Source organism: Neolamprologus multifasciatus, chromosome 4, assembly GCF_963576455.1.
Source record: "Neolamprologus multifasciatus chromosome 4, fNeoMul1.2, whole genome shotgun sequence".
NCBI classification, from domain to species: Eukaryota; Metazoa; Chordata; class Actinopteri; order Cichliformes; family Cichlidae; genus Neolamprologus; species Neolamprologus multifasciatus.
The window spans coordinates 9,668,214-9,683,082 of NC_140442.1; the positions used below are offsets into that span (position 1 = coordinate 9,668,214).

General features: G+C 39.9%; 1 protein-coding gene across 2 annotated transcripts; it reads right to left on the reverse strand.

Annotated features, from left to right (window-relative positions):
• Window positions 1-93: 93 nt before the first annotated feature.
• Window positions 94-10,736, reverse strand: mafk (MAF bZIP transcription factor K). Of its 2 annotated transcripts, none has more exons than XM_085157169.1 (3): window positions 10,538-10,736; window positions 4,593-4,669; window positions 94-4,513 (listed from the first exon to the last, which is right to left on the reverse strand). In XM_085157169.1, the coding sequence occupies exons 2-3, from the start codon at window positions 4,635-4,637 to the stop codon at window positions 4,076-4,078; spliced, it is 483 nt and encodes a 160-aa protein (XP_085013295.1). In that variant the 5' UTR covers window positions 4,638-4,669; window positions 10,538-10,736; the 3' UTR covers window positions 94-4,075. The 2 variants fall into 2 exon arrangements, with proteins under 2 accessions (XP_085013295.1, XP_085013294.1); XM_085157168.1 differs by having other exon boundaries at window positions 10,543-10,734.
• Between the last annotated feature and the right edge of the window lie 4,133 nt (window positions 10,737-14,869).

Sequence of the window (14,869 nt, forward strand, 5' to 3'; positions counted from 1 at the left end):
GTTTTTTGTTTTAATGAGAAAAAAGCCTCATTTGGAAATACAAAACCAGACAGAGTGACCCTTATTAATAGGAATAAATTTACCACACATTAAATAAGAGCAGAAACAACATAGATTTTATTTGTACATGAGGGTAGTTCATTAAGAAAACATGTAAATGAATGTAAAAATAATTTAGGTGTTTTTTCTTTTTAATAAAATTACACAAATCATTGAAATAAATATAAAATATATGAGCAGAGTAATGACAAGTCATGAATGGTACATACTCAATTTATGCTGCCTTTTTACTGCTATTTGACAGTCACTCTAAGCCTCGAGACATTTATCTCAAACTCACAAACGCAGAAGTTGCTGCTGTTAAACTAACATTCAATGTATTTCATCCATAATTTTAGCCACACCTAATCTGTACACATGCTCCACTCTTACAATATTAAAACTGACTTTCTACATGGCTAAAGTTAAATACTATAGCTTGTAGGACTGGCAAAGCTTGTGTGTCGAAGCTTATTTAATCAAAGACAGCTGATCACCTCGAATGCTTACTCAAGACATACAAGCATGCACATTTCTGTACATGCATTTGATATAATTATTGTATGAAAGATTTAAAAAAAGATCTCAGTTCTATTACTGCTCCTTGGTATTAACTGTGGTTCACTTCAATGTAGAAAGAAAGCTGATCAAACCAAGGTTTGTATTCACCCATGGCAGGAGGGTTTTTTTTTTTTTTTTTTCACCCATAAACATGTCTATATTAATGTATCTACATCTTTAACCTTCTTTAAACTTGTGTGTCTGCTAGACTTTTTTGGATAGCTTAAGAAAAGAGCATGAATAAACTCTCTGCTAGGTCATACTGAAATGTAGAACTTAATTCACCCAGAGGAAGGTTTGTCCTTATTTAGGCACTGTACATAAATATATACTTTAAAATTTGAAACTGTTTTTTTTTTTCAGGTAATTATTATTTAGGTGTGCTCATAAAAAAAAAAAGTATTCACCTCAGACTCAAATACAGTAATAAGTGCTAAAATTAAAGAAGCCCTGATGTAGCTTAGTTTTGCTTGGAAACTAAACCACAAGAGGTCACTGTAATGCTATGCAGAAAATGCTTTTAGCCACAAAGCCTTTTAGGTGAATGTGCTCAAGAAATAAGTTATGTAAACAGGTAATATGTACTCATTTGTCCAAGGCTTGACACATTCCTTATCTGTAAGAGGCCTGGGTGAACAGTCCTAAAAGAGCTTTGGGGTTCTTTTTTTGTTAAGCAGTTACAAAAGCATTGCAGTCACTGAAATTTCTGACTTGACATATTTAGAAAAGTATACCAGGTTTAGTGGCTGCAGGGGCGGACTAGGTTTGCATGCAGGTTGATCTGTTTTAAGAGCAAATTTTCCTCATATTCTATTTGTAATATTCTTAATAATTCCTCAGTTAACGCTGCCCAAAAGCCCATTTTGCAAACTGAACACTTGGTTGAAATTAGGCACTGTTTCGTGTTACACTCGAAACGATCAAATTTGACATGACAAAATATGATAGCTTCTACAGAAGGTCATCTGCAGCCTGCATGTAACCCTAGTTACTGTCCAAGTCGTGCATTAGATACATTGTGAATGTGCTGAGAAGAACTATTCTTGGGCCATAAATACTCACAAGTCTTAAGTTACGAAAATAGTTCTCTCGTTGTAAATTTGAATACTATTTTTTTTCCTTTTTTTTTTTTCTTTTTGAGAGAAAAGTTCAGCATCCATATAATTAGACTTCAAAGACCGATTACATAATCACACCACTCCCAGCATAATAAAAGACATAAATATAGAAAAATATGTACTAATGTATATTTATATAATGTATATGCTTATAAAACTAAGTATCAGGAAAAAAAAGAACATGGGCTGTATTGACACAAACCAAATGAAAAATACAAAATGAGAGTAAGAACACAGCAATGCCCCTGCTTATAAATCACAGCAGGTTGTACAGCAGCAAAGTTCCCCATACTGTTCTTTGCAGCTATGGAACAGGGGAAGAACAGTCATGTCCTCTTAGCCAAGAGAAAATCCTGACATGAACAATCTATTGACTTCACTCCAAATTGGGAATGGATTCTCGGTAAGAACAGCTCGATTTCAAGTGAATTTCATATTTAAATATTACAAAATGTACAATGAGAGCAAGGCCTTTACTGCATTTAGTTATCTTGACACCACAGTTTCTAGAAACGGGCGTCAGGAGTTCTCTTGTAGAAGAGCGTGTCAAAAGAAAAGTAGCTGGTTACTGTTTCGGAAATACCAACACCGGCAGCAGCACTTCTTGTGACCCAGTATAAGGAATGATTTCTATTTGGACGGAGTTCTCAATCTAAGGGACAACAGAAGCAGTGGGAGCTTTGCCGTCTCTAGTCTGTAATATACAGTAAGCAACTTGAATTGCATCATACTTAAAAGGTCTGCTCTTATTATTATATCCAATATGGATTACCTACCAAGAGTTGCATACAAAGAAAAGAGATTAAACACCACTCAGTAAGTGCCTCCGCAGATAGTAGTAGTTCACTATCATTAGTTACATTCGGCACAACTTTCCTGTAAGTGGTTCGACCACATTGTGTTTTCACTTAGTTAGGCTCTAGTAACTGCAGAAATGCAAGCGTAACTTCCTTCTTTAAACAAGTGGCCCTGTGATTTTTTTTTTCTACTCACTGTATCTTAACAGTCTTCTCTAAGTGCTATTTGATGAAAGACACCATTGTCAAACGCATGTTCCTTAATCACTTTCCAATTTTACAATTTAGTCTAACCAAGTTTACCATTTAAACAGAATTTAAAAAATTTTCACCAATATATATCAAGAAACTTCTGAGTCAAGGGGCCACACACAAATGCAATCACATGCAACAGCTCCAACTGTCTTTGACAACATAACAGTACTTTTCAGCTATCTGTCAACTAGAATGTAGTTGACAAGAGAGATCGGAACCCCTTCTGAAATCTGACGGTACTCAGACATGTCTTTTCTCAGTTGCCAGTAGGAGGAATGAAGGCACAAATGGCACTTTTTAGAATATTGTACAAGGAAACAGTCCAGTCCAACAAAGACAAATTCTATCGTAATGGGTGATTTTAACTCTTTCCAAATATTAATTTAAGGTGTTTCTTCAAAACTGCCAGATTAGATCACTTTCAGCTGTATATGAACAACTTTACTGGATCATTCAAACTTCTCTGAACTATACTGGTATTGCTTTCTAAATAAGTTACTTATATAGGTATCATGGTTAAAAGACTAGTATAGCTTTTTAGCTAAACATTGGTCAGTTGTCAACAGTATAACGCAAAGATCCCTCAGAACCATTTCTACATAAGATTTCATGTTACTCAAACACTTAGTCAAGTGACTTTACTGCTTAGCACCTCCTAAAAGTGCTAAGCATATAAGTTTCCGGTGCCGCGTTTGGCTAGCTTTCAAAGGCATCTGATAACTGTGGCCTTGAAGAAGTGTCTATTTGACCTCACAGTGGAAAGATATCACCTCTGTGTTAAAATACATGTGAGATATTGCATAGATCACATGTAGAACTGTTCAAGGCAACAGACACAGAGGCTCATTAATATTTATACAAAGAAAATGTGATTTGGCAAAGACTTTAAAAGTATCCATACTGTCTCATATGTGTTACTTTAAACCTCTCGTATTTTATGCTTTACATCATAAAGTATGAGAGGTGTCCCAGACCATGTGCTGCCACATTAAGGCGTGTCAAATACTTGAAATTTGAGTAAAAGCAAATCTCTGCTATTAGTCATGGAGGTAGGGTCACAGAGGCCCGATAACCTGCCGGTGCTGGTTGTCAGGAAGGGGGTTTGCACAGTGCACAGACAATGTAGATTGTGTAAAAGAGACAAATAGAGGGAGACAGAATTGTGAATGCAGCATAACATCACGTAGAGCTTGCCACCCCTCAGTCTAACTACCGAGCCTCGTCTCAGTGTGGTATGAGTGGGTTTAGACCAGGTCAGAAATTGGAAGGACCAGGCAGGCAAAGGAGAGCCCAGTCCTATCAACACTAGGAAGGTGTTGAGAAAGCAGATGGGCTGGAGTTGTTTTGGCTGGTAGATTTGACGATGGTGATGACGCTGGTAGGTGCAACTTTGCCTGGTGAGAGAGGCCCTCTGGTCACAGTCCGGGCGAAACACTGCAAAGCCTCATACTTGGCTCGCAGTGCATCCAACTCCAATCTCATGCTGGCATTCTCACGTGCCAGCTTGTCCACCTCCTGCTGCAGCTCGGTCTTTTGTCTCTCCAGCTCCTCCTTTTGCGTAACACGTTTGATGCGGCAGCTCGCGGCATAGCCGCGGTTTTTCAGGGTCCGCCGTCGCTGCTTCAATCGCACAACATCCTCCTTGGTGAGCCCACGCAGGTGCTGATTGAGCTCCCGCACAGACATGGCAACCAACTCATCATCGCTGAGCACAGGGGCATTCTCACCCGCCTCCTTCTTGACCTGCAAGACACGAGCAGTGCATGAAGAACTGTGTGCAGGCGTGAATCACTAAAACATTTTTCAAACTTCTCATGCTTACCTTTAAAGCTTTGCTCGTCTTAAAAGTAGTCGTCATTCCCTGCATGAAGACAAATGACCAGAATCTCACAGAAGACACTGAAAAGTAAAAAAATACGACCTCAAGTAAGTGAAACAGAACATATTATTGATGGATGAAAGTAATTACAAATAAACAGATTTACTCAGCTACTTATGTTGGCAATTTAGAAGCAATTGGGGTAGTGAAGTTATTCTACTAGAATGACTGGACAGCATGTGTTACTTTGCACATATCATAAGTTTATACTACTCGGGTTACTTCTGCTGCAGAGTGCATTAACATGCAGGAATTTTAAACAGTGCATTTTAGTTCAAGCGCTATATTTTAAAAATGAGATACTGATATTTTTTACTCAAGATGGCATGTTATTTGACATTTCAGATATGACAGATAAGCAGAAATGACACCCCCACTGGTGGTACTCGAGAAGTTTACTACACAGACGTCACATCCCAGGGTTACATCATATGTCAGTGCTCATGTTTGTTTGTTAGTGACATAAATACCAGCAGATGGCAGCATGACTCTATTAATTGTCAGCACTGTTGCTTGTCTGTCTTTACATATTAAAAAGAGGGCCGCGACAATGTAGTTCACTAGACCAGGCAAAATTAGAAACAGGCATCCTCTCTCCTGCTCGTCACAGAACTTTGCATTTAAGCTCTCTGCCTGAGTGATTTTGCCAGGGCAGTATTTAGAAAAGCCTCTCTGTACTCATTACAGTGAGCCACATGCTTTCCAGACTGCTGCCATGGCCAAAAAAAGCAAGCGCGCTGAGCTGCGATCCTGTGAGAGGCACACATCCCCCAAAGGCTCCATTTCAAGACCTACAGACCAGCTTGACTACGAGTGCACTGTTCCATGCTCAACAGATACCATGGAAACGCCCTGCAAATGGGCGTGGGAGTGTGAGTCACATGGTCACCAAAAGGGTAAACAAGTCTCATTCATAACCGCAACACAGCCCATACATAGTACAAAAGAATAAAAAAGAAAAAAAAGAACTGCACTAACTTGTGCTGGTAACTTCAAGGCAACCTGTGTACAAAAATCCTCAATTCTCCTCTTAAATCCAAACTCTGTCCCATCATTTATCTTCTGATCTGACATCTCTGGATTTACAGAGCAGCAGTCTACAGGATTCTGCCTCCTCATCAAAGCAAATCATCACATCAGTATAACATTTATAGTTCTGCTGAACTTTACAGGGCAGCATGTGGAAAATTCCTAAAGATAGAGTGTCACAGAGAAATAGTTTCCTTTATAGTCACTGATGTATTTTTGCTGGGAGACAATGTAGTCTATCGATTTAGTTTCGTCTCTCTGTGGTTGGATCTTCTTACACTGGGCTTTCCTGAGCTGCCCTATGCCCTTATTTAACGCTCGTGGATATATTTAGCCCGCAGTGCTGACACAAATTTCTGCCAACTAAACAATTTAAAGGGAGAAATGCGATAAGTGATACCCTCAGTAAGAGGGGAAATATTCTCTTCAGATCTATTAGCTGACGCATTCATGGAAGAAAACACTGTGGGTGTGGCTGTTCATTGTGTGATATATATATTTCTGTTATACAGGGCCTCTAGGGGATTCTAACTCAGACCAGTGAAAACTTAGAAAAACAAATGCTTTTTTTTCTTCTTGTCTTTTAAACATTACTAAGTCATTGTCCTGAAATAGAAAATCAAGTCAGAATCCTAACTTGGAAAATAAACACATGGCAAATGTGCGTAATGAGCGAACAGCTACAAACAGAATCCACATAAACTTCGGTTTAGAGATTTAAGGAACATCTGGTGTGCTCGCTGATGTCCTTTATTTATCTACAAAACATGCTGCAAAGCATTACATAACTGAGATTTTAGAGGCATCAAATAAAGATGATGAACTAAAATAAAACATTCCTCAAAAGCAAGCTGGCCCTAAACGGTCTAATTTAAGTGGTATTGCGTCAGAGGGGGGTCCCTGGGTATGTTCCTTGCAAAAATCATGGAAAAGCGGACTGGGGCCTCTCTGATCTTTATACAAGAGGTCCCCAGTCTGAACCAATATGCCAGATTGTTTGCCTGAAATTCTTAAGGCATGTGCTTTTGTTTTTGCAACTTGCACTGGGACACGGCTTTCTTGATTAAGACACCAAAGTTTCCTCAGAGAACAAAACAAACCCCAGCAACCACACAGAGAAGACAGACAAAACACGTCCTCTCGCTATAGTCGAGAAAACAACTTACGTTAGGCTTTTTTTTCCCTTCATAACAGTGAGGAAAGGAGTCTGGGAAAATACCTCAAAGAAAAGCCACAGTTGGCGGGTAAAGAACAAAACCACATTCCTGAGCGAACACACATGTGCAAACCCTCACATGCACACAGGCAAACCTTCGCTGAAGAGGGAACATGCAGTCTGAATATATCCTGCAATGCGCTCAGCTACGGGGGTGGAGTGGAGACAAACCCACTTGTAAAACAATGGCTGCAAATTTCACAAAATGTCTGGAATTTTGAAGTATTGCACATCTGTCACTTGGCCAAATAAATGGAAAACAGCCTGCGCATGCTTACGTGTGGAAGTCAGGAGTCTTTCTTTCTTATTGTTGTGTTTCTTTAAGGGACAAATTGTAAACAAGTGCTTCATTTTTTTTTTTTAAATTCACTTTCCCTTATTTTGATATACAACAAGCAATACTGTTTTATTCCTAACGACACCCCTCTGACGACTGATAAGCAAATAAGTGCTCACTGGAGTAAATGCTCCACTGTCTATCCACTATAAGCACAAACATTTCACGGCTCTGCTTGTTTGCTGAGGGATTTGAGCAAAAAGCACAACGTTTCCCGCTGTGTTCTTTGAAGATGTACAGATGCATGTCATGAATATTTTTAACTAGTTCAAAAGCAAGTAAACCAGAGCAGAAGCAAGAAAACAGTGATTTAAAAAAAAATCATCTCTAGGCAAACAATTGTGGGACAAGAAATCCATTATAACCTTGCTCCACATCTGAGACCAAGCCAGTTAAATAAATGTATGTACCTTTCCTTCACCGATACCTCGTGGTTAAAGTATAGCTTACTGTTTTTGAAGTCAGGGATCGGGTCAAGTTCATGGCTGCTGTTCAGTTACAGCAGTGGGGGCCCAGCCTTCCCCTAAAATAAACAGCGTATCAAAGACTTATGCGCTCACACTTCCCTAATAAATGCAGAGCTGGCTTGTCTGGATTCTTTGTTTTTCTTCTCTTTTTGTGTAGGTTGGGGAGGGGGTTCGGCGCAAAGCAGACTTAATGCTGCCCTTGACATTCAACTTTAGTCTTCACGAGAAAGCGCTTGCATTTCTTGCACTTTTCTAAGGGGTGGGGGGTGGAGAGATTTCTTCACAGACTGAGGCGCGCAGCACTCTGCTCTTTCTCCAGCGCAGCACATTTGGTGGGATATTATGTGAAGGAAATGGAGAGCATAGCTGAGCAGTGAGTCATGCTGTTTACTGGTAAAAGCGACAACCAGCAGCAGGGAATCACACCCTCCTGATCTGACATTTCCTGGAAAATCCCGTTGTTTCAGGGAGAGGAAGGAAAAGTACAGAGAACCTCAGAAATGGTTGGCATGACCAGCGGAACTTTCTTGCGGAAAGGGAGGAGATCTCACTGAATATCTGTGAGAAGATATTCTCCCAGTCATGGACACTGGTTTTCAGAACGATGTAAAGAATGAAAAGTGGACACATCGGTCCTTTTTTTAAATTATAACTAATAATTAGTGAATAAAAGAAGACATATTAATATTCAGTCACTGCTAATAATAGTCCTAAAGATTTCGATAATGTTCTTTCAGGACAGATAGGTTGAGCAAATGTTTCGAATGATTTGATTTGAGTTTGAATCGCAACAGAATCAAGAGTTGCATCCAGCTCCATCAGGAATCAACAGAGAATTCCCAGCAACACAATCCGGCAATATAATTACAGGAGTACCTCTGACACTTGCCACACCTCTGAGCATAATGAGGTGAAAGCAGTGGTTTGAGATCCAGTCTTTCTGACAGAAATGACTTGATACAAGCCGCTGCCGGTGGCAGAGGGAACAATCTCAAATGCTACATAACTGCCAGGGAGTCACGTTTGACAGATGCAAGGCAGACCTGTTCAAACAATCGCCTCTTATTGGCTGTGTCCACTCTGGCTGGCATGTTCGGCTGCAAATAAAAATCACTGGCTTCCACAGTCAGTAATCAAAACTTGACATCTTTTTTCCAGTAAGAGGAGCAAAACACATCACAGCCAACGTGTTCTCTGTGAGTCATAGCATTGCTAACCACAAACATTTCACTTTCACAATACTCCACCACAAAAACGGTCTCGCATTCTGCACTGCTTTCATCCATCGCCACTGTCCGGCAAAATGAGAAACACAGGGAAGACAATTCGACCACATGCTGTATCTTCAGGGGAATTTCTCTCCTCCCCCCCACTGTCCCATACTGGTATGATGAGTCAGCTGCTGTAACTTCTCCATCCAAAAAAGATATCATCACTTTGGTGATTGAACCACATGTTAACCTCATGACAGGAGCACACCCTGCTCCTACTGCTTCAGACTGAAAGTCAGTGTGCACCCACCAGAAACAACAGTGAATCATAAAGCCCCCCCCCCCTCAAGACATCAACCTGTGACCATCTAAGCGGAACAAGTTACTCAGACACAAATATTTTCCATATATTAATCACAAGTTCTTAAGTAAATGGCAAAGGGCAAACTGAAAGGTGGACATACAAGACTGCAAAGAAGATCATTGTGAGCTATTTTGGAGCCATGGTCAAAAATTCAATTAGTCATTGTAATTCAAGGTTTTCTTATCTTTACCCAATTCATTACGAGTTATGCAGAGCAGGAATTATGGCTAAACACAGCGATAAGATAAAGTCTCTCTAAAGTGATTCGTCGTTTGTGGAAATATGGGTTCCTTCTGCTGTTTCTTCTTTGTAGGCTAGTCAACCCTGGTGGTCTACCTCCACTCCACATCGTGCCCTTTGTCCCACATGTCTAAAAATGCAGACCACGTGTCGATTCCAATGTCAAAAGCAGGCTGGTATTCTGCATTATAGCAGCCGCTATCAACCTCGCTGCCGTGAGCTGGGGAAGAGCGCGAAAATTAAGGAGGATGTGAAAAATGTTGTACATGGATTTGATTCAATAGGAAAGTGAGGAAGTTTATTTCACTTCCATTTTCCGAAAATCTCATTCAAGTCACAGAAATGCTATAAATAAACACACATGTGGAGAAAAAAAATGCAATTTTGGGGGTTTGGGGGTTTTTTCGTTCTAGAAAAAGTTATACTCTAAAACCTTAGAGGTTCAGGCGTGCTTAGTAATAGTATATAAACATATTTTGTAACACATTGTGTAACTTTACTTTTTATGAGCAGTGCGAAGAAATAGTTTGATTTTTATCGTCTTATTTTTTTCCCTCCCACAATGCTGGTCGAAAACGTCTCCTCGCTCGTTATACAGTTTATAAAATTTATTAGCTATAATTTTTTTTTAAAGGGACCGCATTCAGTCAGTGTCATAATCACCGCTGTTATTTTCAAAGAACTATTTCAAATCGCAGGAAAGCGGCAAAACACACGTTTGTTTCCCCCTTTTACATATTTTCATACAATTTCTAACTTCCTACATGCGACTGCTCCGAGGTCTCCGCCACTTTTGAAGCACTGTATTATGTATCTCCAGCACAACACGTGTCCGCCCGAAAGAAACAAATCTACGAAATCAACATGAGCTTTCATAACTGGGATCAAAACTTATCCTACGAGGAGGATGCACAACACAAGCCTGTTTGCGTGCGCCACTATGTCACCGTGAGAACTCGAGTAATTTAGAAAGGAATGTCAAAACATCTTCCCGAAAAAAATAAATAATTAAAAAAAATACAACCTCACCTCTGTGGACGCAGATATCTGTGGACCGGAGTGTGTAAAACTGTCAAAGTATGTTTCCTCGACAACCGGTGAAGTAAGTTGACAAAGTTGGTAAAGCGTCCAGCACAGACGGGCAGCGGCGTATCCTCGTACTAAATTAACTACAAAACAACAACAATGTACCAACATTCCACGCTCTGCTTCCGCAAGCACTCACGTCACCGATTCCTCGTGACCGCCCCCTCCATTCATGAAAATAACTTTGTGCTGACGTCAGTCTGGGGAGGTGGGGTGGGGAGGGGGGAGGCCTGGGGGAGGCCATAAATAGAAGACAGATACTGCTGGCGACTGCTTTTGCTTACTTTACAAAACTAATCTGCACAAAGTCAGCTCACGTTGCCAGCATTAGCCAAGAAAAACTTCAGATTTCTAAAGGAAGTCATAAACCTGTTGCTCTCTAAGTGTGCTCACCTCCCTCTCCTCCTCCTCCCCCTCCTCTTCCTCCTATATTTTTGAGTCAGCTCTGCACTACAAGGTATTCAAAAAATACCTTTGAGTGAGGGAAAACAGCGACCTCCTCCCTCAGACTTGAGGAGCAGCAGCAGCAGCATTCCATTCCCGAGGAAAGTATGTGGTGTAGTAGCTCAGCAGTCCCAGGATTTCTCTTATTTTAACTGCACTACTGCCAATAGCGTCACAGGTTATTCTGGGTAATTAAGTACTGAATGTAAATATGTTAAGTCAGTAGCCTTTTATGGCCTCTACTTGTATGGCTTTTCCTCTGCAGCTATATGGTATTAGAAGATCTCAGCTTTGACCTGAACTATGGTGCCTGTTAAAGTCAGATGCAGTGTGCTGACACTAGAAAACACTTTGAGCTGGGCAGCTGAAATTGCTGAAACTTTTCTTTTTTTCTGCTGGTTGGACAAGCAGAAAGTTTTTAGGTTGCATTTGTTAGAAACAATGCAGTAAAACCCTGGGAAAAGTGAACATCTGGATCCAAAGCCATCCAAATATGTAGATTTTGGTTGGTTTTATGAAAGTGCATACTCAGCCATTTGTGGTTATTTATTGGTTTATGGCTACCTATGATGAATAGCAAACAGTTAAATACTCTCTTGAGCTGTTATTGTGCATTTACCATACATCTCTTCAAAATCTGAGCATGGACATGCTGTCAGGACGTCAGGGAAGCTTTTTTTGTTTTTCTTTGACCATTTTAGGCCAAAAGCAGCTTCATTAATGAATCATTTTTTGTTCCATAGTGCTATCTTTAGCAAGTGGTGAGACAAATGAGGAAACAGAGCAACACACAGACATAATGTCAGATCCATGACAAAAAGCGTGACCTTTAGATAAAGAATGAGTTGTAGTTTATTAGTAAATAAAGAAGAAGTGCTGAGTTGGCTTCTGGCTGGGCGATTCAGTGCGCTGAGATCTTTCTGTGCAGACTTCTTTCTGGTGGGTGGATGGTTTAACATTTACAGTTTTTCCAAAGCACTTGACAAAAACATTGGAGACTGACAATTCTGAGTCAGAGAGGAGTAGTCCTTTATACGATTCACAAAAGCTTGCTTACAGAAAAACTGACTAATTCCTTAGAAGTGTTTTTTTTTTTTTTTTGTTCTCTGGCTTTATGCCAGACAAGAAGACTGGGATTGATTCAAACTGAATGTCATCATTTATGGCAAATGACTCAACAGTTCAACCTTTTCCCCCGAATCACATATGGAATCAATTGTTTACTAAGGATGGTTGGCTCCGTCCTTTCATCTGTGCTGAAACCTGCTTTGAGTAAAAAGCAAATAAACCTAATGCGTAACCGTCTTTGTGTACAGGTTACTTGCATCACATCACAGATTATAGATGAGACGAGACAAATGAGTTATTAGAATAACTGTTATTGGACTGTATTAAAGATGAGCTTGAGTAAATCAGGATCACATATTAAGTGAAATAAGATGATGGGATACAATGCAGAAAATGTAAATAAAAAATACAAAAGTGTGGTGCATTGCTTGTTTTCTAGAGAATGTGCAGACAGAGAAAAGAAAGAGATCAAACTGGAGAGTCTCTGCAGGACCACCGCGAATATTCTGCACTAGTCAGACATCCAGCTGCTCAGTCAATGGCATAACCCTCTGTTACTGTCCATCTGGCATCAGTGTATGCGGATGACCTGAAATACACCCGACGTGTGAAACAAAACAAAAACAGCAAAACCATGTGCGGCAGACTTGCCGGGGTTTTTGTCAGATCGACATGCTGTGGGGTCTGGGTTCTTGCGGGCAGTTTTGAATTACAGGAAGTAACATTGACTCACTAATCTGGGTTCTTTCTGACTCAGACTTCTGAACTCCTAAGAAATCTGATCTGGTACAAAGAGGCCCACTGTTGTAAGGGGATCATTCCTTTTCTTCCAAATACTCCAAATGATTTGTTAGCAGAAGAATGGTTGTAAGATATTTATAGGATCCTTTACGCTCACAGTCAATTAACTCACACTGCATTAAAAATAATAATAATCTTGTTTTCCTCCCACTAGATCCTTCCACAATGTCCAGGCACAACTTGCTGAAAATACCTGACATATTAGACAGCCAGCTCTGGCACAGTCTGAGCTGTACGTAATTTCGAAAGCTAAAAAACAGCTTTTTTTTTGTACATTTGTAGACTTCACATGTGACACAAGATTTAATTTGGAGCATTTACTGAACATTCCACTGACTTCACCAAAATGTGTTTCATATGAAAACACTTTACGTAACCAGCTGGCAGCTTAGAGCAGCATGGAAATGAACATGGTGAGGTTACAGTGGTAGTGATGGCAGTACTAGCTGGAGCAAACACTGGTGGACCGTTTAAAGTCTAATACCAAGATTCTCTTTTACGCTTTAAATGGCAAAAAAGTGAGTTTGGGAATTTGCAGACAGCAAGAGAGCGGAGAGAAGGACAGAGTTATTTCTCTTTTTTAGTCCTGTCACAGCTGAGCAATGCTTAAGGAATGAACAGTTCGCTGCTGCTGACTATGGGCGGGACTAAATATGGGCATTATAAAGTGTAACGCTTCAATGCTGTCATTTTTTTCCTCCCTAAAGCTACTGATAGCTGTAAATTTGAAAAAAAAAGTGAAGATTAACACGTTTAAAATGAACACTGTTAATTCTTTATATTCAGAAAAGTTTAGTCACTGTTAGCATAAAATAAGCCTCCGCTTGCAAAGTGACAAGTGGAGCCTGTCTTAATTAAACCCATCTAGAGTTTGCTGCTTCACTTTGAAATCACCATGCCACAATCTTACGTTTTCTCTAAGACCTCAGCAACAGATTTTTTTTAAATAATTTTTTTAGGTCCACGATTCCACTCTCAGCAAAAACTGTAGATTTTAGATGGCTGCCAGTTTTTACTGAACCGGCTGCCAAAGCAAATCCAACCCAAGAGTGACAAAACCCCTAGTTTTAACTGGAGGATCTGCAGGTAGCTCATGCAAGTGTTGCTGTCAAAGCAAAGGTTTAGATAATCAGAAAGAGATGGTTCCCTGTATTGAAGATGTGGCAGTGAAAAGACTTTGATGTTTAAAGCAAAAAATTTTAAGAGTAAAATACATTTTGCCAACAGAGGCTGAGGCTGGGAGTTCTAGAATAATTTGTTCTGTCTAGACAAATCAGAGGCAGAGCTTTTTGGTTAAAGTAACAGTGGACATGTTTGTCACACCGGGAGCTTAGTAGAAGAAGAACTGACAGAAATGGTAAGGTCTGGGGTTGCCTCCTTTCTCTTGGGGGACCGGGCGATCATTTATTGAACTATAAATTCTGCATCATAACTAAGATTATTGGAATATAATATGAGGCTACCTGTCTGAAAAGTGAATCAGAAAGGGACATTTCAACAAGGCAATAATTAACCTTCAGTCCACCCTGGAATAACTCAAAAGGAAGAACGCTAAGGTGATTGAATGGCCTTAAAGCCCAGAGTTCAAAAAGGATTTGATAGAGGAACTTCTGTTTGAAAACCCTCCCGCCTAAGGTCATCTGGCAACTGAAGGAATTTTGCATAGAGGAGTGGTTAAAAATTTTCAACCAGCCAGTGCCAGATAGTAAGCAATTATGCAAAAACTCTTAAAAAAGGTCATTTCTGCTAAAGGGGGCAAAAAAGCACGTGCATCCCTCCACAGAAGAATATTTAATCTTCATATTTTAGTAGAATAGCCGATTGACCTGCATCCCATTCCAGACCTTTGGCTGCGGTGTTTTTGAAAGCGAAATGCAGTTCTTTTATTAAGCTTAAAAGCAGCCAAAATTTTGCTTGGATTTAATTTTTTTCAATTAATTTTCACAAAGGATGAAAG

Excerpts from the sequence above, each read along its gene's own strand:
- mafk (XM_085157169.1), bottom strand. The coding sequence starts at position 4,637 with ATGCAGGGAATGACGACTACTTTTAAGACGAGCAAAGCTTTAAAG. Across the intron at positions 4,514-4,592 it reads AGACGAGCAAAGCTTTAAAG|GTCAAGAAGGAGGCGGGTGA; the intron begins GTAAGCATGAGA and ends CGTGTCTTGCAG.